Genomic DNA, 26,105 nt, shown 5'->3' with positions numbered 1-26,105 from the left:
TTTTAGGTGTGACTAATCAATCTTTTGTCTGCAGATAAAAAATAGTCATTCTTTGCTAATTCTGGCACATTTTACAGAATGTTTTATTAACGTGCATTGTCGCTGTAAACAAATTAACTAAACACTCTGTAAGGCCCCTAATCTTTTTTTCTCCTTACCTCTGAGGTTGTTCAGAATATCCTGAGCCTCTTGGAAAGTAGATTTGCCTTTTTTTGCCGCCTCCTCAGCCAAAGCCTTTGCTGCGTCTGCACGCGCCAACAACTGATCAGCCGTCTGAAGAAAACCGAGACAGATAACACAGAATATGCTGAGTTCTTGCATTGTCTTAAATGACTGACTGTCATTCAGATAGCGAAATTGTGTACAAACAAGAAATGTACTGTTCATCATGGCCACAATTACATATAAGAATGACAAACCAATACTTGGTGAAACAAATATGCAAAACTAGTGTTATCATCTAGTAAAAACGCGATAAAAAAGTGCTATTTATAAATTAGCAAACTTTATTAAAGATCTCAAAAAGTAACTTTGTAACTCGACTCTGTTTGAGTTTCATGAGCACAATGTGTGAGTTCATGGTTCAGCTCTTTCATTAAGAGCATGACATTTAACTCAATCAGATTAGGATGAGCCTGTGGACTATGAGCAGCATCTTGCTCGTCTCTCATCAGTATCCTTTATGTGGCTTTTGGACCTAGGACATATTAACCATGTGAAAAGAGCAGCTAAACTAAAAAAACACCATCTTTTCTTTTATAGGCCACCAGGAGAGCATTTTGAAAAGTAATTTCATAGAGCTGAGGCAAAACAGATTCACCAATGTACCTGTTGCTCAGTTTTTCCTTTGTCCAGCAGTTTGCGGACCTCCGTCTCTTTTCCTCGCAAGTCTTCTCTCAAGTCATTGTACTCCTTCTCAGTCTTGTCTATGAGTTTGTCCAAGTCTGAAGCCTCCTTTTTAATCTTATTGGCATCATCCTGAGGAAATGTCAAGATTATTTGATTAAACATGCCTTCAAGTTAATTGTGTAAATTTATCCAAATATTTTTTCAAAAGCTGAGAAATGAGCACCTCTAATGTTTTGGTGTTGATTGGAGGTAAGCTGGTCAGGTTAGCATAGATCTTCAGAGCTTTGTTTCCGGCCTCTTCTGCCTCTGCATGAACTTTAGCTGCCTGCTTCTCCAGATTTTTGGCAAGATCTTTCGCTTCCAAATACCTGAGTACATATGAAGGTCACATTATTTGTAAAGCATAAACATTTACACTTAAAAAATAAAAATGTTAACTTTTATAGTAATACAAAAAATAATATTAAACTAACTGAATGCATAATAACATATGTGCTTTAATACAACTTATAGAAATTGAAATGTGTGTACTGCGTTTGAATTGACTTTCTATACTACTGCTACGAGTGCAACATATTTAATCATTTCAAAACATGCTTTATTAAAAATGTATCTTATAAAATGTGATGTCCTGATCCTACTTCCTGTTGAGTTCATCAATGTCGCTGCTTGTCTTGTTCTCTCCATCAAGTGCTTTCTTCAGCATATTATAGGCTTTAGTAGAAGTGTCATTGGCATCTTTTGCGATCTTCTCAATCTGATCTGCATCTGCTTTGTGTCTGCACAAACAGCCAGAAAAAAAACTTTCAGTAAAAGAGTGTTTGGTGTTATGACACATTATAACACTGAATGAAACAATACAACTCACTTTTCTGACAGCTTACGGGCTTCCTCTGCCAGAAGCGTCATATTGTTTGGATCTCCAGAGGTTGTAGGTATTTTAATGTCCTATGAAAACAAAATTATATTTTAATACTAAAATAATTTTAGATACATCTGAATAGATTAGCTCCGGGTGTTTGTGGGATACTGTTGTCCTCACCACTTTACTGATGGCTTCTTTGGCTTTGTCCAGCTCCTCTCTGGCTGTGTTGATCAGGTTTTCTGCATCACGAACGCGGTTTCGTGCTCTGTCTGCCTGTGCTCCTGTGTTGTCTACTGTGTTCTTGATGTTCTGCAGTCTGTTCCACTGGTTATTCAGGGTCTTGTTGATGTTGTTTAGACGGTCCAAAAGACCTTTATCCACTTCTGTATATTAACAGTAAAGACAATAGAATGATGATGTTGTAAAGTTAAATACATTTGGTCTTAAGTGCAAAATAAAAAAATCAAATCATTTAGAGTCATTTAGCAATGAACTAAACAGCTCTTTATATGAATGGTCAATTGAATCATTGGTTCACTACAATTTTTTTTTTACATTTTTCTAAAGAATAAACATCAAAACAGAGCAAAAACAGGTCATTGTTGCTTGCTAAAGTATAACCGAATATCAATTTATTTTCCTGAATTGACAGAATCAACATCAACAAACACTTGATCTGTTCATAACAGAAATGTCAATGGTGTAACACTGAACAAGTTGGTATTATATAAATAATATTAGTTATATTATTATTAGTTATATTAGTTGTAATATTATTAGTTATAATGGGGGGGGTATCGCTTGGTGATTTACAAAAACCAAATACATTTGAATTAACTATTAGTATTACCATATTTATCCATAATCCACAAAAAATAAAAAATAGTAGTTTATAGTTACATAAAAACAACGTGCAAATAAAAATCCATCAGCCTTTCAAATTTTACCCCAATGGATTGTGACCCCCTGGGAGATTACATTAGATTTCCAACACTGTAATAGTATTAACTGGAGCAAATTGATTTTACAGCACCATGCATTAAAAATAAATAGTCAAGACTGAGAGTGAAGGAAGATCTCCGTTGTGTTGTCAATATGATTGAGTTTACATAGGCCCATTGGCATGTGTGAGCTGTTTGTATATTTATAACCACCTCTGAGAACAGTGGGGCTTGCAAATAACTGCTACTAGCATATTTTGTTGGTCACGTGCAGAAAAATTTGATATGTATAATACAAACTCATATCAGGCATTTTTCCTCAATATCTTGAATTTTTTGGACATATAACTACATTCAATGGCTTCATCACACAGTGAGCTGTTGTAATCTATAACAAGAATCTATACCTTTGCTAGCCTGAGCCTCTTCCAGCAAGTCCATTATAGTTTTCTCTGCCTCCTTCAGTCTGTCCTCAAAGGCCTTGTCGCTCACTGTCGTCTCAGTGTTGTCCAGACTATCAATCAAATTCTGCAGGTCAAGCAGTTTTTGTCTCTGCTGGTTTACCTGTAGAGGAATGCAACAGGTGTATTAGAAGTTGCTTCATGCTCTAAAACGAATCATTCTAGTTTCATGAGAAAATGGCTCACCTTGTCTCTGACCAGGCTGTAACAGTTAGGGCACTGCTGGCAGCCAGGTGTCGAGCGGTTGTAGAAGTAGTTTTCCTCACACATATCACAGCGAGAGCCCACAAAACCTGGCCGACAATGACAGCGGCCGTCCTCTTTACACTGAGCTGATTCTGAGCCTTCTGGGTCACAGTCACATGCTGTACAAACATTCCAAGCGTCAACGCAGGAAAACCAAATGCATATAGCACAAAGACCTATATCATGACTGTTGGATTTATTTGTAGTCTTAATACAGTGGAATCCAAAATAAATGTTTAACACCTAAAATATAATTTTTGTAATTTATGTCTTTTAATGAGTAATTTTGCATCTAGCACAATTGCTAGACCAGGATTTCTGTAGTCACAAAGTCAAATCTAAGACTTTGAGAATTGAACTTAAGGCCTACATCACGATGATGATCACATTTGTAGTCCTAATAAAGTGAATTATATGTTTTGGCTAGTGGAAAAAACAAACAAACACCACAATCAAGACTAGACAAAACAAAATAACACATAAAACACATTCTCTGGGAGCATATAAATAGGACCTATAAACAATACTTCAGTGAATTTAAGACCTAAAGTTTGGTTGTGAAATTTGAGACTACAGTAAGCCAATGATAAGGCACCGTACGTTTGCAACCCGATGAACTGAATCCGAAGAAGTTGACCTCGCATCGCTCACAATGTTGACCGGTGACTCCAGGCTGACACTCACACTGACCGCTGACAATGTCACACTGACCATTCGTGGAACCAATAGGGTTGCAGTTGCATCTGGGGAATCAAAAAATGTGCAGGTCTGTCAGGATTACTTTGGTCAACATTGCACGACGAGAAAGGAATTAGAGAAATCATTTAAGTACCGTTCACAGCCCTTTCCACTCTGCAGATTGTAGAAACCCAGTTCACAAGCGCCACAGTCTCTGTTAATGACGTGAGGGAGACACGGACATTGACCCGTCACCTGAGAACAGGCTGTCTGTCGGTCTACTGTACCATATGGAGAACACTTGCACGCTGCAGACAGATGACAAATACATTTTAAAATAACCATTAAAAAATAATCATTTCACAATATTATTTACAATATATATATTCTGAAATAAATGCAGCTAAAAAAACTGACCGCAAACTAACTATTTTTCTATATTAAGATATTTATTCCTCTATCACATAATATACTTAATGCTGAAAATCATTCTTATTCAAGTTGTTGAAAAAACCTGTTCAACCTATTTGTTTTTAAGTGATTCTACGATAAAACGAAATTGTAAAAGAAGAGCATGTATATGAAATAGAAATCTTATGCATCACTGCAAATGTCATTTTTCTCTGTTCCGACCAATTTGTTATAAATATTATACAATAAATTTGCAACTTGCATTTCACACATGCACACAAACAAAGCAATTTATAGCTGAAATGTACAGTTGAAGTCAGAATTAAAACTTTTATGTTAAGAAATGTGTTGGAAAAATCTTCTCTTCATTAAACAGAAATTGGGGAAAAAATGAAACGGGGGCAAATAATTCTGACTTCAATTGCATACAAACAAATCTGAGGTTAATTTATTATTTAATACAAGGATGTAAATAAAATAAAAATGTGGACATTTAAAAATGTTACAAACAAATTTAATTAGAAGCTGTTCTTTGATTAAGCTGTTTGTTTTTTATTTATTTATGTTCATTTATTTAAGCTGTTATTTTTATTTACATATGTGTGTTTTTGGTCATCTTTCATTAATTCAAGTAACAAAATTCGGTAACACTACATTCAAGATAGCATACATGTTAACGTAGTAACATTAACAAAGAATGAATAATCTTGTAAAAAATGTATTAAAAATAGTTCAACATTAACTAATGCATTGTTAAAATACAAAGTTGTGCTTGTTCACATAAGTTAATGCACCACAAGTTAATATGAACTAACATAAGTTTAACTTAAATGACAATAATTGACGTTACTAAGATAAATAAATTGTGTATTACTAATATTTTGTTCATGCATAGCAAATACATTAACCAACATTAACTAATGGACTATTATTTTAAAGTGTTACCCAAAACCAATTACATTTTTAGTTAACTATAATATCAGGTTATTAAAGTTAACTGTAACATGAATATTTGAAACAATTGTTACTTGAAAAAGTGTCCAGAAAAATATCAAAAACAAATCAACAACAAAAAACCAAGTACAGATATTTCGTTCTCCTTTCACTCACGTTTGCATTTGTCGGCTACATTAGCAGCGCGGGCATCACCGTAGAAGCCCTGCTTGCAGCGGTCGCAAAAGACGCCAGCGGTGTTGTAGATGCACTTGAGGCATTCGCCCGACTCTCGGTTACAGTTGCCCACAGCGTTCGGGTCGATGTTGTTGTTGCAGCTGCAGGCTCGACACGCTCTCACTGGACCTTTCTCACCCAGAGGATCTCCAAAGAAACCATCGTCACACAGCTCACATCGCTTACCTGCGCACACGACAACGACTACTATCACCAAACAGTTCAATGACTTTGCAAACAACTTGTGCATTACAAGATTCCTAATATATGTTTAAATATGCAAATGAGACATTATTTTAATAAATATGAACAAATTTGAAAACATTTGTATCACGTTTTTATATTGAAGTCACGGTCTTAATTATCGTTTCTATTTTTTTGACATAGTAAGAATGTTTTTTACATATATACTCTTTCACTTCATAATTAGAAAAAAAAGAACCTCACAACTTTTTGTAAAATAAAAGTTTGCGTATTATGCATGAACATATCGTACTGAAAGACCTTCAGAATAGATGTAAATAAAAGTGAAACGTAAATTAGTTTCAAAATTAGTAAGGGCTGCTGCATTTATGGCTTTCATATGTATTTTTATATGTACTTTTTTTTTTATGTATTTCGGATTTTTTCTCTACGTTGGACTGAAAAAACACACACTAAAAAGTCAAAAATCTCAAAATTTACAGGTGCATGAAAACTAATGTCTTTGATAATATGCTGTATTATTAAGTCAATCTTAAAGTTCCACACAAAATGCTTATGTCATTCCTAAAGCTCCACAATTGTAGTTTGAACCAAACTATTACATTACTCCATTTTTTACACTGATCTGTTAGATTTCTAATGCAGCAGCATAGTATTAGCCATCTTAAAGCTCCAAAATGCCTTGTGTTTGTGTACCTGTGGTTCCAGTCGGGCAGTTGGTACAGACCACCTCATTGGTCTTGGGCACCACAGCACAGGTGGCACCGGCAGGGCAGGGACAGGCTTTACAGTCTGAAGAAGAGCCCACTGTAGAATCACCATAGAAGCCGTCTTTACACCTTTCACAGCTCAGACCAGCAGTGTTGTGCTGGCAGTTACACATTCCTGCAATCAAAGAAAGGCCACACATCACCACAAGATGGCAATATCACATCAACTTAAAGCCAAAGGGAGCACTACTATGATCATTCCTGCAATAAAACATTATTTTCATTAGAGAGAAAGAGAAAGAGAGAGAGAGAGACAATTATCACCATACATGCCCAGTTGATTATTTCAAGAATGAAAAGCTTATTTTGTTGTACAAGTTTACTGAAATATGTTAAAAATATGCCAATACTGCACAAAAAATGCATAATAGACAATGCATTACACATTAATGCCCTAATTTGCCAATAAAGTGAAGTAATAAAGTATATATTTTTATTTTGTTAATATAATACATTCCATTTTCTTTTTAGCCTATTCACATTTAAAAGATGATTGTAGATTAAAATAGTTATTTTTTACATGGACTCATTTTATTAGTAAAAAAAAAAAAAAAACATATATAATAAAAATACTTTTAGGTGTATTTTGGATGTTTTACTTTCAAAAAATAAATGAAAAAGAATTATGACCATACATGCCCAGTTGATTATTTCAAGAATGAAAAGCTTTATTTTGTAGTACGAGTTTACTGAAATACGTTTAAATATGCCAATACTGAACAAAAATGCATAATTACACTGCATTTTACATCAATTTGACAATACACTAATTTGACAATACAGTCATGTATAAAATTCCCCAATGTCATTTAAAAGAGGATTGTAGATTAAAATAGTTGTTTTAAGATATAAATTTAAGATATTTAATATAAATTTAACTATACATTTAAGATGCTATAGATATAGATTTAAAAATGGTCTAATTTATTAGTTAAAAATACATTTTAATTAATTATGTTTTAGATAAATACAATAATTGTTTGTGATTGTGATGACTGTACCCAATGCAAAAATATGAAGTACAATAAAAAATACTTTTAGGTGTATTAAGTTTTATTTTTACTAATAATTATAAAACAAATAGCCCGTGCATCCATCCATCTAAAATGAACCACTGACACTGTAGGACTAATTTAATTTCAGAGGTTTTCATTCTGAATGCATCCAGAGCAAATGATCTTCTGCAATACCCGTGCAGTCATAGATGAAATCAATAGTCTGCCAGCTTGTCTCCAGAGAGCACATACTGTACATTAAGAGGATTTAACTATTTTTACTCCAGTCATTTTAAAAACGATTGTAGTTTAAATGAGTTGTTTTAGATGTTCTCATTTTATTCATTTTTTTATATCTATGAAGTTTTCATTATTTTATTCTCATTTTATTTTATTAAAACTAAATGCAAATGTGAAATATATGATATAACTGGTTAAAATGTTTTAGATTTTAAAAATAAATTTTATTTGTTGCAGTGAAGTTTTATTTCAAATAACAAACCATTTTATTTTTATGGTTGATGTTTTAGCTAAATTTAACAACCATGACTGTAACCAACTAAAATGAACAGATGCAAAATTATAAAGTATAATACATTTTTTTAAAAATCATCTGATGTGTATTTTGGATGGTTTATTTCACTAAATAAAAAAGATGTTCTGATCTGTATCCATCTAAAATAACTCACTGACACTGTAGACCTAATTTATTTTAGCGGCTTTCATTCTGAATGCATCTAGAGCAGATGATCTTCTGCAACAGCAGCACACAGTCATAAATGAAATCAATAGTCTGCCGGCTTGAGTCTCCAGAGAGTGCATAAGTAAATGACACATCAACACAAGTCAAATACAGTAGTTGTGATGACAAACCTGTCTCAGGGTCACATGTGTCGCTGTGTCCATTGCAGTTGCAGCGCTCGCAGGTGCTGAAGCGTCGCAGCTCCGGCCGGCTCCTCCTGAATCCCTGATCACACTGCTCACAATGCTGACCCAAATAACCCTGGGGACACGTGCATTTCTCAACCCATCGGGCCGGAGTGCCAGGGCCCCGGCGGGCAGTCACCAGAGACACGTTATCCAAATAACCAGCACCTACAGCGGAGAATGTATCTTTGTTATACCACGGAATGAGACTCAGAATGTTTACGGCTTCAATTAAATAAAAAAAAAAATACATTTTTGCACTTTTCAAATTAATTATTATTTTTTTAATCTATTTATTGCCACATTAGCAACTTTTATCAATACAGATAAAATCATATTACATAATAATACCAACTTTGAAACTTAAGAAGATGAAACAAAAAATAAATAATAAATGAATACAATTTTTTAAAATACATTTAAAACATTAGATATGATTTTCAGGTTAATATATTATCAATAGCTTTAAATTCTTTAATTATTGTTCCAAAGGAGCTTTACGAAAGGTAAGAAAGAATAGGGTGGACAGTACAGCTATCAAGCATATATATAGTTAATATATTGTTACAGTTATACAAATGTTTTAGGAGAAAATATTTACAGAAAAGGAAATGAAAATTTACTGCAAACCCAGAGCTTTCTTGAACCAAAGAATTTAATAAACATGTCTATAAATATTGGTTTAAATATTTATTTAAAAACAAAAATGTGTTTATCACAGTTTACAAATCAGTTTACTGACATGTTGTAATGATCTTCTTTTATTATTAATGATTTATCAAAGATGATAACGGACAAAACAAATGAAAAACTGAAGTTAGGGTAGATAGTCTTGTAAATGTTGTTTACTTGCATTGGTAGCTTATTGGTTTGCATGTAACCAGGAAAAAGTTTCGCTTTAAAAAAAGCTGATTTTTGTGCTCATTGAGTGTTTCACAGCTGAGAACTCAAGATGACTGAAATGAAAAAGAAATCAAACACTGTTCTTCAAAACACAAGCTGTTCATCACTGAATGAATAGACGTACTTTGTGCGCTGTAGGTTCCACGGATCATGATTGAAGTCAGATTGTAGAGAAGTTTCTGGAAGTCTGCATGCTTTATGGTGGGTCTCCAAGGGTAGTCAGTTGTGTCATGTAGTCTAAATGAAAAAAAGACAGTAAGCTGTGGCACATTTTAAATGTCAAAAGACCCCGTGCTAAGTACAGGGTTCCCACTCATTTATGGACACTAAACTCAAGGACTTTTTAAATCACTAATAATCATTTGAAATCAGGCACTTTTATAATTCAAACCCCCAGCATATATAGTGCCATAAAAGTCTGAATTGAACTTAACATTTCACTTACACTTAATACTTACATTAAATGTCAGTAATGATGTTTTGAATGTGTCATTTTCATAAAATGTAGACCATTTTAAACACTCATGTTTAAAGAATTTTAATACAATTCGTTGAATTTAATACTGGTAATATTCAAACGCGGTTTCTGAAATATTTATATTAGAAATTTCTTAGTTTTTTTTAAGCAGCACAGTACAATTGTAAAACCATAATCTTTACATTTAAGCACTTTCAAGGACCTGTGTTAATTTTTAAGTACTTTCCAGGCCTTTTAATTTATTTATCTGAAATTCAAGTACTTTCAAGAAGCAATGCAAACCTGTAAGTATGATTTTTAAGCGTTTTGAATTGCAAGGACACAACTCATAAACCAGCTTACTATAGTACAACTACAGTAGGCCATGCCCATGTCATTATTCAATGTAGTGTCCTCATAAAGCACATCAACAAGTACTTACACACTCGTGTACTGTTCTTTATAATAACACCATTGGAAATGACATTTTATTCTTTGCTCAAACAGCAGCATTAGGCACTAAAGGATTCTGACACCATCAAAATCCTAATTGGCCTCCCTAATTAAGCAAGAAGCAAAAAGGCTCACCTGAACACAAAGGTTTGGGTCTCCTCTCCTGGGTAGGAATTACCCTGAGCAATAAGAGGCACAGCGACACGAAGCCCCGAGCCCTCCAGCACAACGTCCTCCGCTGAGAGGCGAGCATCATGACGCTGAATCCTGAAGTTCAGCGTGAGGTTCTGACCATAACTCAACAGCTGATTATGCAGAAATTTATCTACAGAAATCAAACGTTCCAGATGATTACACCAACAAGGCACCGTATCCTCTGCCTGCTTATAACACCACATCTGTTACTGTACCTGGAGCCACAAAGTAGATGGGGAAGTAATCTTCTGAGATGAGTGAGATCTCTCCAGAACTGGCTGACCACTGTACCGGTACACTGGAGTCATCTCTCTGTTTACCCTTCCAGCCTTCATCATCTACACAGAGACATATACAACATATATTTAGTCATTCTCTATAATGCAATCTTCCGGAAAGTTGTCCTGCATGATTTATCTGCAACAATCTTGGTATTGGTTAATAAAATGCACATTTTTATTGTTATCGTAATTGCCTTAATAAGCAAATAAATTATAAGCCAATAAAGGATGGATTTTTTCTAATAGTTGATTAACATCAGATGAATTTTGGGATAAGAAAGACAAATATGTGTCTTTGCAGTTTTCTGCATTTTTCCGTGTTAAACAGGGGCGGACTTGACCAATAAGCGAGGTAAGCAGCCGCTTAGGGCCCCAGAGCCCTGACCAACGCCAAAAAAAAACGGCATTAATCATGTAGCTCTTTTTTTACATTTTCTATCATATAAAATCGGTCTATAACTTTTAAGATTTAAAAGATTAAAGTTATTACTTCTTTTCAAAACCGTTGGCCACCATGAATAATGGAAAGTTTTATCCATATAGCACATGCGGAAGGTGTGATTGCTTCAATCCAAAAACACTGTCAGCCAGTGTAGCCAACTTAGCGCCTTTTCAGACTAGGGTTGGGCCGATAAACGATGTCATCGGCCATCGCCGATGGCCAATAGACAAGATGATGCTGAGCCACCATCGCCGATGCTCCGCCCCGACCCCGTCACAAACCCAAACGCAAAAGATACACACTTAAGCTCGGTTTACACTAATCCGTCTTAATATTAAAATGGCATTTTAGAAACGAAAATGATCCACATCCACACCATGTTTTACCTAGCATTTCTGAACAGCCCTCCATGAACTGAAAAAGCACATCATATTATCAGGTTGTACCGCTGGATTGTGCCTCACTACAGTTGTTAGACGTCATATTCAGACATCCCAATATTCAGAGTCTCTATGCATTTGCGGGACTCATAATGCCCGCAAGCGAGTGGTAATCTCCCGGAAATTGCGGGTCTCCCTTCCGGTCCTAAAAATAAGTCAATCATCCTTATCACCCCCGGATCCCTTCTCGCTCTTCAGACACATCGCGTGCAATCTATCTATCACAATTGCATTATTCAAATGTTTTAGCACCGCGAATGTGAGGTATTTCCCTGGTATAGTCAAACCGATCTGCTTCTCCTCTGCTTTAAATTTAATCATTTAGATGGACTATTTATTACACCAATCTGCCTACGATCAGAGTAGAGGCAGGTAGAGTGTGCAAGAGTGAGAATTTTGAGAACAGTTGGGGAAAAAGTAGAAATACAACAAACAATGAAATGCAGCTTCCTTTGTGATCCTGCTGTCAGTTGATGAGCGATGTGAGCTGGTTTAGAGAGGGCCTGTTCAAATAACATTTTCCAGAGAAATGGCCACCGATTCGCAAAGAGCAATTATTCAATTCATATGAAAAATGGTGACAGGATTAGTCTGATCTATTGTGAATTAAATTAGTTTAAATGTTTTTTTTTAAACTATTATTACTATTAATATCTAATCACAAAAATGGCTAATTAACTGTACATCGGGGTGCACGAACTCGGTTCTGGAGGGCCGGTGTCCTGCAAAGTTTAGTTTCAACCCCAATCAGACACACCTGGACTAGCTAATCAAGCTCTTTCTGGGTTTTCTAGAAACATCTGTGCAGGTGTATTGAGACACGTTGGAGCTAATATCTGCAGGACACTGGGATACAAATATTTTTTTAATTGTGAATTTATTGCTTTTAATTTTACATTAGGAAGATAAAGGTTCCTTTATTTATAATGTATTGACATGCAGTTTATTTTTCAAAAATGCTAGGACCCCATACCTAGAATTGCTTAGGGACCCCAAATCACTAAGCTTGCCCCTGGTGTTAAAATAAAAGGATAAACACTTCATTTAAAAATACTAAATACTAGTTTAGTGGTTTAAAAATATTAAATACAAAAAAAAAGAAAATACTCAATCTTTTTATATCTGCTTTAAACAAAGACTTGTTGGGTATAAAAATCTGCTAAAAATTCCATATTGGTTGATCCATACTGTAAATGCTGGCTGATTTTACATTAATGGCTTTTGCTTCATTTTTTTCAAATTAGATTATGCAAAAAGGCACACAAACTGAAATTATACAAATACAAAGAAAATGAAACATCAACAAAAACAACAACAATACAGTCAGGTACTGGCAGGTGCGTGTATATGTATATGTGTGTGTGTGTGTGTGTGTGTGTGTGTGTGTGTGTGTGTGGGTGTGTGTGTGTGTGTGTGTGTGTGTGTGTGTGTGTGTGTGTGTGTGTGTGTGTGTGTGTGTGCGCATGTGTGCATGTAAAGGTAACTTGGTGGACAGGTCAGAGTACATACATAAGGGACAACAGCGGTCAATAAATGGCTTTTGCTTCAAAAGAACTTATTCATAGCTTGTAGAACTATGGACCCTTTTCACGTTTCCGGCTTTTTCCGTAGCGGAAGTCATCATAGTTGGGAAAACTTCCCAGTAAATGGGAGAGTACAACAAAAAGTTTTTGCATTGCTGTTACCTCAATTAATAAAAGAAAAACTCAATGATAGTGTTAGTATGACTCTCAGAAAATGGGCAAAAAATTGTGTGAGACATATTGGCAGCCAGAAGAGAGAACAACATCAAAATCTCTGTCCCACAAATCTCTCCCCACACCTCTAATAAGCGGTAATTTGTTTATTTTTTTATTAATTTCATGCAAAGATGATAAACTTACAAATGTACATGAGTTTTTTTTATCTAAATATTAAAAACTCTTAAGGATTTATTTGTTTATTTTGATGATTTATTGGATGTATACTCACCTCTGTCAAAGGTGGAGGTGATTTTGTGCACGCTGTAGCCGTCTGCGCTCTCACACACTGTCGAATGCTGGAAGCAGAAGCATGGAGTGCAGCCCTGAGGATTCTGGGGGTCCAGATTAAAATAGCCCAGTTTACACCTGAGAGAAAAACATGAAAGTTCATTAGTGGTGAGAAAGCTGACCAGTTGTGACTCCAGATTAATGAAAGGACTAAGTCGAAAAGAAAATTAATGAATGAATTAATATTATTTAGTACCTAAATTATACTGAAATACAGACAGTATAAAATATAATTAAATCTTATTTATCTGTAAATATCTTCAGGGCTTATAATTAAAATCTTATTTAATAATAAATATATCAAAAACAATGTTTTAGTTTAATATTATTAATATTAATATTAATATTAATATTAATATTAATATTAATATTAATTTAATATTTGACAAGTTTTTTAAACTTTTACATTTTATATTAGTTTATTATTATCAATTAAATTTACATTTTTTACTTCTCTCAGTTATTTGAAGTATTATAACGGTAATGTAAGAACAATCAAATTTATTATTACATTTCTATGCACATCTCTCGAAAGGTGTTGTAAAATCTGGCACTATGTCAATCAGTCAGCATTGAGAAATACAGTTTTCGGATTTGAAGCGGACGGCTTGAACGTGGCCCCCACAGGTCACCAGTCATGAAGTGTGGAGTGAGTGAAGGAAACAGCTTATCATTTAACATCAGTGAGATCATCGCTGAGCCTCTAAAAACAAGTCAGTCATAAATCAAGAGCCGCAGCTTCAGTGTTTTACCATTACTCCCTCTGTCTGTGTCTCAGGAGGATTTATCCACTTCATGTGTGGCCAAATTCACTGACTGAGAATGTCACAGGTGTGTGGCAGGGTTTATTTCCTGCAAAGTGTATACTAAATACTTTAAGTTAGTCACTTTTTCACTTTTTTGGTGAAAAGCGCTATGCAATTATACTTGAAATGGAATTGAGTTAATCAATCGAGTTTTTGGGGAGAAACAAAAATTTAAACTACACATTTTCTTTAAAAAAAAAAAAATAGAGATAAATTGGATTTTTTTTTCAGTTTTCCAGAATTTTTTTATAACAAATAGCTATGGGTTGGAATAAAAAAATGATATTTGATTTAATTTAAAAAGAAAAAAGCTTGAATTAAAAGGCTAAAAAGACATTTATAATGTTCCTTAACATTTATAATAATATAACTAGTATGATATAATATACTACAAATATATTATACAATACAATTATAATATAACACAATAGTTATATAAAAAGATATAATACAAATAAATATTGTTCTTTGAAACTTTCTTATCACTGTAAATTCCTAAAAATGATTCTAGCTTCCACAAAAACAATTAGCCGCACAATTGTTTTTGCTTGTTGTTTGATTTCCTGACCACCAAACATTTACTATTATGGCCCGTTTTCAGTGAGTGGTACAGTACGATACAGTTCGGCACGCTTTTATGGCCGTTTCCACTTTCAAAAGGTACCTAAAAGCGAACAGTACCATACCACTTTTTGGGTACCCTATGCAAAGGGTACCTAGCACAGCAAAAGGGAACCAAAAGGCGTAGCTAGACATGCAACTGAACGCTATTGGTTTACAGAGATGCGTCACTCACTCGTTGACAAGCCAGAATAAAAACAAAATGAAAATAAATGAAAACCGCCATGTTTTAGTTACACAACCGCGAAATAACACCTTTATAATGTATACATTAATAACAAGCCATGGTCGACCCAAACTCAAACAAACCTTGTTGTCGTCTTCATGAACAGCCACAAAGCCAAGAGAAAAAGCAGAATCTACCCTGTGCCCCATAGATTTTTACAAGATTGTCTAAAGCGCGAGCGGTTTCACTTTCTTGCTTGCACGTGCTGAGTGTCTATATTTGAAATAACAAACTTCTTGAGCTAATGATAATAACGTGTACATGATTATTGAAGTGCTTCTGACATCCAATCCTGTCAGAAACGAAATGCAAGACTGATGCACCAAAAAAAACAAAGCAGCAGCCAGAAAAACAAAGGACCTAAAACATGAACAAACTGCCATGTTTAAATATTATCATCACTTTTTGGACTATTATGAACTCGGAATGAAGGAGTTAAGTTACTTTCTAACAGAGGTTACATGTGCTGACAAAGATAAAAGATACAGATGAGAGGTTTGCATTAACTGGGCTATATGTTTTGTGTTCTTTTTGAACCCAAATAAGGACTAAATGTATGCTGTGTGTAGTTTTTCTGTAATTGGTAACAGATTGAAGACTGTAAGGGTCTGTTTGTGTTCATATACGTTGCATTTATAACTGACGTTACAGTAGACTATTTTGCACAACTGATCATTGATCTGCAGTTAAAATCAAATCATGTTCATAAAAAGGTTAGTAATGAATATTTATACACAAATATTTATATGTATAAAGCTTCTGTTTTGCAAGAAGTGCTTGTCATATGATAAGTAAACAACTTTACAGCTTTACTGTAAACATTTCCTCCAGCGAGAATGACGTTGACTGAAATTTTGTAGTACACTACGCCCACCAAAAGAGTACCATTAGTACCCTTTTAGCAGTGCAAATGCAAGCCTGATAAAGGTGAGCTGTACCGTACCATACTGTACCAGTGGAAACGAGCCATACAAGAGTGATTTTCAAATATTAAGACTATATTAAGATATGATAAGATATACACAATTAATAAGACCATAAAGTCCAGTTTTTCGGTCACAGGCAAAAATTTAAATTATGTTTAAACAGAAAAAAAATATTTCAAATTGTAATAGTAATTTTTGATAGAAAAATAGCAGCCTTGATGAGCAAAAGTGGCTTTTCCTCCCTTAAACATTTCTTTTGAACTGTAAATTGAATTATTACATCTTGAAATTGATAGAGTATTTTTTTGGTTTTAAAATGTATTACGCTAAATTTAAAACATGTGATGACACGCATACAGCCCATGACAGTCAACAGGCAGAACACCAGGCCAGTTAAAGTTTGGTGACTGTAAGTCTAGAGCCCCTACATGGTCTGGCTGAAGGCTCTCAGCTGGGAAACCTTTGCCATCCCGGAGCTATTTTCTCCTCCATCTGACACTGAGGGTCCTAATTCTGTTTCTCAGACACACACACAAAACGCACACACAGGCTGGGCCTCAGATCCTCCGTGTGTCACCCACACAGGGACTTTCCGAAAGAAAAACAGTGCAGACGTCAGAAGCCCCTTATAAATGTCTGTTTCTAAAGCTCCAGCAGACGTCCTCATAACAGAGCAGGAGCTGAAAGCCGGACGGTCTTTATGGGGCTGCTGGAGTGTTGATGTTCAGGTTAATTCTGCTGACCATTTGCTTCTAATTTGAGAACATTTTTAAAACAAATCAAGCAATTATACGCTTTTGTCCTTGTGAACATGTCAAGTGTGGACATCGCTAACAGCACAGGGGACTTTAAAAAGCCCCAACAGTTGCTGCTGTGTGTTAACATGTGCACGGATGTTTGCTCTAGTAATGAGTCTGACCGGTCACAGTTGAATCCGTCCACATTTTCTTTGCACTGGCAGCGTCCGGTCTGGACATCACACTCCTGTGTGCTTCCGGCTGGATTACAAGAGCACGGTCTGTGAAGAGAAAAAGAGGAATCTTTAGACACAGCAATTTCAGAAGTGAGGTGCTTTAAAAGTTCAAAGTGCTCCAGGTTGGTTGTTAAAGACATCTTTACCTGCATCCTGCCTCAGAGAGCGAGTGGTATCCAGGTTGGCATCTGTCACACTTGTCTCCCATCACTCCTGGCTTACAGCTGCATCTGCCAGTGTTATCACACTGAGTGCTGAGAGACCCTGCAGATGCAAATCAGACAAATGGTTACAAACACAACAAAGAAAAAGCATCTCTGACAGCATGTAGCACATTATATATTTGTTCAACATTGATTTACATAATGACACTGGATTAGCTCTGTCGGATCTTTAAAGCTCTAGAGCAAATACAAAGCAAATGAAAGCCAAAAAGAAAAAGGGAATAAAACAAACACCAAACCAAAATCCCATTTGGAATCATACCAAATCAAATTAAATATATCTATGTGGCATCTGAGAAAACAAAACGTCACAAAAACATGCCCCCCAGATAAACAAATGAATAATAAACAAAACAAAGCCATTTCAGGTAATATATTTTGTATTTATAACCAATTCATAGAAAATTATGGTACCAAATGAAGTTCTTTACTTCAAATTAAAAGCAAAGGAAAACTTTACCCCTATTGTTTCAGGTGTCTGACAATCTATCTGTAATTATCTTACCTCTAATGTATTTTACAAACAAACAAATAAACAAATCACAAAAATTATATTATAAATTGGATTTGTTTTGTGAAACTTTTTAACTTTAGGTTATAGGGTGAACCAAACCGAAACAACAAATCAAGAAAACACACAAATATACAAAGAAACAAATTAATAAAATAAAACTAAAAAGTTTAGAAAATGAAACAAAAATGACAAAAACTAAACCACCAAACAAAACCATATGAATGTACAAAGGAACAAATAAGTAACAAAAACAAAAGAAAAATTAAGAAAAACAAATGAAGACATGAACAAAACCATAAAACAAAACCACACGAAAGTACAAAGAGCAAGTAACAAAACTGAGGAAAAAAGTTTAAAAACAAAACAAAACCAAAACAAAAAAATGACAATAACAAAACCACCAAACCACAGGAATGTACAAAGTAACAAATGAATAACAAAAACAAGGGTAAAGTTGAGAAAACAAAAGAAAAAGCATAAGACAAAAACACAATAAAAAAACAACAAAAACAAAACAAAACCACACGAATGTAGAGACAAATGAATAACAAAAACAAAAGAGAAAAAAGTTGAGAAAAAAAGAAAACAAAACAAATGAAGACAAAAACAAAACAAAACCGTCAGACACGCATGTACAAAGAAACAACTGAGAACCAAAAACAAAAGAAAAAAAAAGTTGAGAAAACAAAAACAAAGACGACAAAAAAAAAAAAAAAAACACCTAGCAAAACTACATGAATGTACAAAGAAACAAATGAACAACAAAACCAAGGGGAAAAAGTAAAGCAAAGCAAAATATAATATGCTTGGCTATTGATGCATCTTCCACCCTGAGCCTTCTGAATTGCTGTTACTCACCAACAGGGTTGCAGCCGCAGGACAGACAGCGCTGACCGGAGGCCTCTCTGTAGTAGTTGGCCAGGCATCGCTCACACTTCGGCCCATCTGTATTGTCAGCACAGTTACGGCAGTGACCTCCGTGACCAGTGGCACGATACAGCTCAGGGTCGAAGTAACATTCAGCGCTCTTTCCATTACAGTTACAAGCTGAAACACACACACAAACACCAGTCAGAAAATGTGCCTATAAAAAATATTAGTCTGAAAAGTGAAGGTTTAAAGTGAACTGGAAGTTACTGAGACTTTATTTCAGTATTTTGTATGTAGTTTCAACTGAAACTAAATATTTAACAGGGGGCAGGGCTTTGTTTCAGTGCATCAATCCCTCATAGTAAACTAACGGTAAGGGGGTCGCAGTTAAGAATATTGTGTCTGAAATCATCAAACTGACATCAGCAGAGAAGGACCACCACTCCAAACATATCAGACTTTGATTGAAGACTTTTTTTCAAGTGCAATTAACTTGTGCAGATTAATTGTTCACCTAAAGAAGAACCTAAAGAAGAACTAGCAAAACAAACATTTTACTAACGAAAAATTTACTAACGAAAACAAAATAAAAAAAAGAATAAAAATTTCCATTACAAGTATATAAATAAATAAATGCATGTACATACACATACAATATAAATGTATCAAAACAATGATAAATTAATAGCAGGTGATACAAGATACAAGTTATATGGACAGAAGATTCATTTCAGCTTCCTTCAGAAACCCTATATAGGGATTCCATATTTTGAAAAACATTTCAGGTTCTCTTAGCTATACATGTTTATTTTTCTAATGTCAAACAATCAGACAATTTTTGCAACCATTGTTTAAAATGAGGGCTTTCTGTAATTGTCCCAATAAACCACTGTTATTTTTAATTCACATAGATTTTAAAAATCTGGGAAGCTAACAAGAGAAACTAGGCTGGATTATGCAGATGTGGTTTGGCAATCATCTGGATTTCGAGTAAGACCTGAGCAGCACTCGATGTTCACTAGAAAAAGAAATAGAAGAGCAGTGTGTGTGTGTGTGTGTGTGTGTGTGTGTGTGTGTGTGTGTGTGTGTGTGTGTGTGGGAAAGACTGGCCCTCAGGCTGCTGTTCATCAGATCTGCACATTAGTCATGCATTTCCAGGAAATGCCTGCATGAATGTGTCCAGAGGAGGACACCAGAAGCACTTTCCACTTGCAAGTATCAGTCCAGAATAGGAAAACATTAATGAGTCAGTATGGAGGAGGTTTGCCTATGGGGAAAACTCTGGTTCTGCATGTACTCATAACTGAGGACTGAGAACAGGAGGGATTTTTTACATCTTCTAACATGTTTCACTAAAACCCTGAGAGAACGTTGATGGGATTGTTCTGTTCGCCACAAAATACATGTTTTTTGTATTTGTACCCTGCTCTACAGATGTTTTTCTGTCCTGAAGTGCAAAGACAGGAAGGATTTCCAAACTTAAACTGAAAGTAAAGGGGGAATTATTTTGTTAGATCCAATAAGATAAGATAATAAAAAAAATATGCATCATTCAAATATCAAAATAAGGAATTTTCACAAGTTTTTAATTACCTCACATGATCGTTACAATATGTTTTTTGGTGATCAAGAAACTTTTCTTTTTAAGTTAAAAACCACAGTATGCTCAAATTTCTTCTTGAAACTTTGACATTTTTTGTCAGAATCCTTTGGATAAATAAAAAGTAAGTTCAAAAGAACAGCTTCTAATTTAATCTGTTTGTAACATTATGAATGTCCACCTTTTATTTATTTAATACATTCTTGTATTAAAATCATAAATTAACCTTAAATTTGTGTGTAAACAGTTGAAGTCAGAAATAATAGCCCCCTGAATTATTTGCCCGACCCCCGTTTATTTTTCCACAAATTGCTGATTAACAGTGAAAGTTTTTCAACACATTTCTAAACATAATAGTTTTAATAATTAATTTCTAATGACTGATTTATTTTATCTTTGCCATGATGACTGTAAATAATATTTGACTACATTTTTTCAAGACACTTCTATACAGCTTAAAGTGACATTTAAAGGCTTAATTAGGTTAATTAAGTAAACTAGGCAGGTCAGGGTAATTAGGCAAGTTATTGTATGACGATGATTTGTTCTGTATATAATCGAAACAATATTGCTTGAAGGGGCTAATCATTTTGACCTTAAAATGTTTTTTTTTATTTTATTAAAAACTGCTTTTATTCTTGCCAAAATAAAACAAGTAAGACTTTCACCAAAAGAAAAAATATAATCAGACATACTGTGAAAATTTCCTTGCTCCAAACATAATTTGGGAATTATTTAAAAAAAGAAAAATAAATTCAAAGGGGGGCTAATAATTCTGACTTCAACTGTATGTATATAAACAGTTGAAGACAAATTTATTAGACCCCTGTGATTTTTTATTTCTTTTTCAAATATTCCCCAAGTGATGTTTAATATAGAGATTTTTTTTCAACACATTTAAAAAATATTTTTAATATCCAATTTCTTTTATATTTGCCATAATAACAGTACATAATATTTTTGTAGTTATTTTATTCAAGTTAGGATCATTAGGCAAGTCCCTGTAAAACAGTGGGGCCAATTATAACTATATATATGGAGAGATTTTAACTTGCAGTATATTTACTAAATATTAATGTAAATGAATCCAAAACTAAAACATTATTCACATACTGAATAAAAATCTATGAAATCAAGCTAATTCAGCAGGTTGGCACCTATAAAACTGCAGAAATATTGGTGTTGCCTTGGTTACAGCAGTAAACAAAGCAAGATGTCAAATCTAGTAGGATTTCATTGATTTCATAAACTACACAGCATCCTGATATTCGCAGATTTAATTCAGGCAAACTTTGGCATACCACCATACACTGCATATTCAAAATGGTATAAAACTGTATACCTTAAAAATAGCATTTAAGACTTTTTATTACGTTTTAAGACCCAGCAGATACCCTATTATTAAAAGATCTTTTTTGAAATAACATGATAAGGTTCAAATTATAACAATTCTTTTAAAGATCAACTATTCATTTATAGAGCGACACAGTGGTGCAGTAGGCAGTGCTGTCGCCGCACAGCAAGAAGGTTGCTGGTTCGAGCCTCGGCTGGGTCAGTTGGCACTATTGTGTGGATTTTGCATGTTCTCCCCGCGTTTGAGTGGGGTTTCCTCCAGGTTCTCCGGTTTCCCCCACAAGTCCAAAGACATGCGGTACAGGTGAATTGGGTGAGCTAAAATTGTCCATAGTGTATGTGTGTAAATGAGAGTGTATGGGTGTTTCCCAGTGATGGGTTGCAGCCGGAAAGGATGAGTTGTAAAAGCAGGAAGCCGTAACTTACGCAGACACTCGTTGGGGTTTTCAGCAGTGGCTCTCCTCCAGGGACGGTCATTATAGAAGGGTTTGCACACATTGCAGTCGGCTCCTTCTGTGTTGTGTTTGCAGTTACACACCAGCTTGCTGTACTCGTTCTTCACACACTCACTGGCATGGCCATTGCACTTGCACCTGGAGGGAAGGTAACAGAGCGGTCAGGTGCAATGATAGGGCACGCTTACTGTATGTGTACACATCCTGCGCCTCACAAGCCAACGAAGCAGGCACAAACGTGCGGCAAAGCTGTTCAAACACAGAGCTCTGACGATGTTTGTTGAGCATATCACTGAAACGTCACTGCAGCTTTGTTGTCAGATGGAGGGGCTGATGTCTGCCCCTTTATCCTGCCTGTCCTTTGATGCAGAGGATGAGAGTATGCAGAAGTACAGTACAACCACAGTGTACAGACTGTTTTTTCCGAACTATGTCTTGAAACCTGAAGTGAATGTTGCACATTACGGCATCTTTCTTTTGTTAAACAAAAAAAAAAGATGTTTTGAAGAATGTTAGAAGCTACAAGCTTTTTTCCTAACATGAATATCAATATCTACTGGTTTCCCTCATTCTTCACAATATGTTCTTTAGCCACCAAAATAAGAAAGAAATTCAAAGGTGTGAAAAAACTTAAGGATTTAACGATAAATACACTTTTATTTAGAAAAAAATATGAATAAAATATAAATACTATGTAAATTTAAGCCCTATTTAAAACGCATAACTGTATTTACATTTACTTTTATAATTCATTTAGAAGGGCAGCGCGGTGGTGCAGTGGGTAGCGCTGTCGCCTCACAGCAAGAAGTTTGCTGCTTTGAGCCTCGGCTGGGTCAGTTGGCATTTCTATGTGGAGTTTGCATGTTCTCCCTGTGTTGGCGTGGGTTTCCTCTGGGTGCTCCTGTTTCCCCCACAAGGGCAAACACATGCACTCTAGGTGAATTGAATAAACTAAATTGTCCGTAGGATATGTGTGTGAATAAAAGTGTGTAGGTGTTTCCCAGTCATAGGTTGCAGCAGGAATGGCATCAGCTGCGTAAAACATATGCTGGACAAGTTGGCAGTTTATTCTGCTGTGGCAACCCCTGATTAATAAAGGGACTAAGTCGAGAAGAAATTAAATGAATTCATTAAGACAAACTACAAAGTAAACATAAAAACAACTATTCTGGAATGTGCATCAAAAAGGTAATGTGGCTGAAGAATTGAAACGCATGGAAATGAAAAACCTGGGGCAAGACTGAAACCAAAAATTCTAGATGCACTTAGCCGAAAACCGAACCTGAAACTGGTTTATAATAATTACTTATTTATTATCAAGTAATGTTATAAGACTTTTTGAACTTAACTAAAAAAGCTAAATTATACAGCATATATTAAAAAAGACAAGACAATAAAATTAGCACAGTTTTTAGAGCATTTATCAGCATTGCCATGACAGCAGTAGCCCTATTGCATGCAGCAGGAACAAGTATATATACAACAAAAATTGTCCAGTCGGTGCATTATTTGAGTGAACTTCATTCAAATATACGTGTCCATAAGCACTTTCCACATCTGGTCTGAAAGCCACTTCACACCGAACAGTGACTACTGCTGGAGGGAGAATAAACCCACTGTGCTGAACACTGCTGTGCAACAAACTTTACGCTCATATTTTGGTTTGTTTTCTCCTTCAGCTGAAGAGCGAAAAAAGCAACTTTTTACTGATTTTTTTTGGAGTCCGAAATTGTGGTGCTCTACTATCTCAAGCAAACTGTTTGCTCCCGATTAATACTTTTTTAAAGATTTCATAAGTTTCATTAGTCATGCTCCATTTATGTTCCTGCAAATTTCACAGAAGGTGACAATTTGATTATTTTCAATGCAGTGGCTGAAATAATTTCTTTTATATACACATTATTATTATTAAACTAAAAAAATGCAATCACTGCATGACAAATAGAACAAAAACTTTCTGCAACCTTGCCTAACTACCAAAAATCTATTGAACATTTGTCCAGGGCCAGAGTTTGAGTATGAAATCTCATTTGACTCGCTCGCTCGCTCGCACGCACGCACGCACGCACGCACGCACGCACGCACGCACGCACGCACGCACGCACGCACGCACGCACGCACACACGCACACACGCACACACACACACACACACACACACACACACACACACACACACACACACACACACACACACACACACACACTTTGACAGAGGCCTCAGAACAAGAGGAGGCTTGTGCAGCTGAAGCCACCACACGCTCTTTGTCTCAGGTGTTCCTTGGCAAAACCTCACGGAAAAGGTGACGTGAGGAATAATAACCTGATAGAGGATGTGTATTCTCCTCTAATCCTAATATAAATTCATCAGCGATGCATTAAGGAAGTTCCTGATGATCGGATAACATGTGGACGGGATGGGAGCTTAAAGGCTGTGAGGCAGCAGGTGTCAACTATTACCTTCAGGCCTCTGCCTTGTTCCCTTCCCCATCCAGACTCTCTGTCCGCCCCATTCCAGTTCCTCTGCACTCTGTAATCCAGCACTCCCAGGCAGGAATGCTGGGAATGTGGGCTGTGTAATGGAAATCTGCTCCACATTTCAAACAGATTAAGGTGGAAAGACATGCAATGGTGCAACCAGGGGATGTTTCACAATTGCCCAACAGGGCTCATATCCCCAATACGGGCTTCTTTAGCACGTCATTCATCTTTAAAGCCATGTTTGTGAACCATCACTGTCTATGAGGGGTCAGAGAGCTCTCGGATTTCATCTGAAATATCTTCATTTGCGTTCCAAAGATGAACGAAGGTCTCAGGGGATTGGAACAACATAAGGGTGATGAATTATTAGCAGAATAAACTGTCAACTTTTACAGGTTCAGTTTACATAGAAAAAAAATCATACTTGTTTTCTTGTTGTACCTAGATCAGGGGTTCCCAAACTTTTCAGCACATGACCCCCAAAATATATATAAATATATCAATCTTGCAAACACATTCCAATAGGCCCAAGTATATTCATCATTTAATTTTGAAGAACGCCACTTGTAGACCATGCTCCATGTTAACTTGCCCTGTATTTATTTTTGATGTACATAAATACCATAAAGGTGTTAGAAAGTTTAACCTGGTGCCATAAAATCAATGTGCTGTGTCTTTAATATAATGTAATATATAATTCGATAATATGAATTAGATTTTTGCAAATCACCAAGCGACCCCCCCCTCATTGTCCCACGAGCCACCAAGGGGGTCCCGACCCCCACTTTGGGAACCACTGACCTAGAGTAGAGTGCACCTTGTTTTTAACTTTTTTGGTCCTTTAAGTAGGCCTGTCACGATATCTATTTTTTGTTGTCCGATATACTACACCAAAATATATCACGATAAACAATGTTATTGTCATTTTAAGACCATTTCATGCCAGAATGATAATGCAAGTACATCTTTCAAAATAATAGTCATTTTAACGATTTAATAAAAAGAGATTGGAATCAGAATGTGAAAACATATTCTAAACAAGTAAATAATAATAAATATTAACAAAAAAATGCAAGGTGATAAGAAACAGAGGCTGCGATATCTGCTATCAGATCTATTTTCAGTTGTCAGACACCCAAGTAAAAATATACTATAGTAATTTATAGTAAATACTGTAGTGTTTTTTAACCATGCTGACACTGACACTTCCAATAGAGATAGAGAGTTTGTGCAATCAGCTAAAATGCTGCTAGAATTGTTTTTTTTTATGTATGGGCGATATATTGCATCATCAAAAAATTATTAAGGTTGTGTCCATGTTTTGTGCAATAAGTCGATAA

The 26,105-nt window shown here is 35.4% G+C and overlaps 1 protein-coding gene across 1 annotated transcript in view; it reads right to left on the bottom strand.

Moving 5' to 3' along the window:
* The window catches only part of lamc1 (laminin, gamma 1), a 99,486-nt gene that overhangs the window by 4,711 nt on the left and 68,670 nt on the right, over positions 1–26,105 (bottom strand). Inside the window, 21 exon segments of the mRNA NM_173277.1 lie at positions 159–273; positions 829–978; positions 1,073–1,217; positions 1,491–1,628; positions 1,718–1,797; positions 1,892–2,097; positions 3,063–3,219; positions 3,303–3,481; positions 3,963–4,105; positions 4,195–4,348; positions 5,562–5,807; positions 6,522–6,710; positions 8,464–8,685; positions 9,545–9,657; positions 10,466–10,655; positions 10,741–10,863; positions 13,660–13,796; positions 17,217–17,315; positions 17,417–17,534; positions 18,867–19,055; positions 22,258–22,424. Coding sequence (NP_775384.1) covers positions 159–273; positions 829–978; positions 1,073–1,217; positions 1,491–1,628; positions 1,718–1,797; positions 1,892–2,097; positions 3,063–3,219; positions 3,303–3,481; positions 3,963–4,105; positions 4,195–4,348; positions 5,562–5,807; positions 6,522–6,710; positions 8,464–8,685; positions 9,545–9,657; positions 10,466–10,655; positions 10,741–10,863; positions 13,660–13,796; positions 17,217–17,315; positions 17,417–17,534; positions 18,867–19,055; positions 22,258–22,424 — 3,260 coding nt within the window.

This window comes from Danio rerio, chromosome 2 (genome assembly GCF_052040795.2).
Source record: "Danio rerio strain M-AB ecotype USA chromosome 2, GRCz13ab, whole genome shotgun sequence".
In the NCBI taxonomy this organism is placed as follows: domain Eukaryota; kingdom Metazoa; phylum Chordata; class Actinopteri; order Cypriniformes; family Danionidae; genus Danio; species Danio rerio.
Note: the sequence above shows the minus strand (reverse complement) of the source record. Positions and strands in the feature narration are given on the sequence as shown.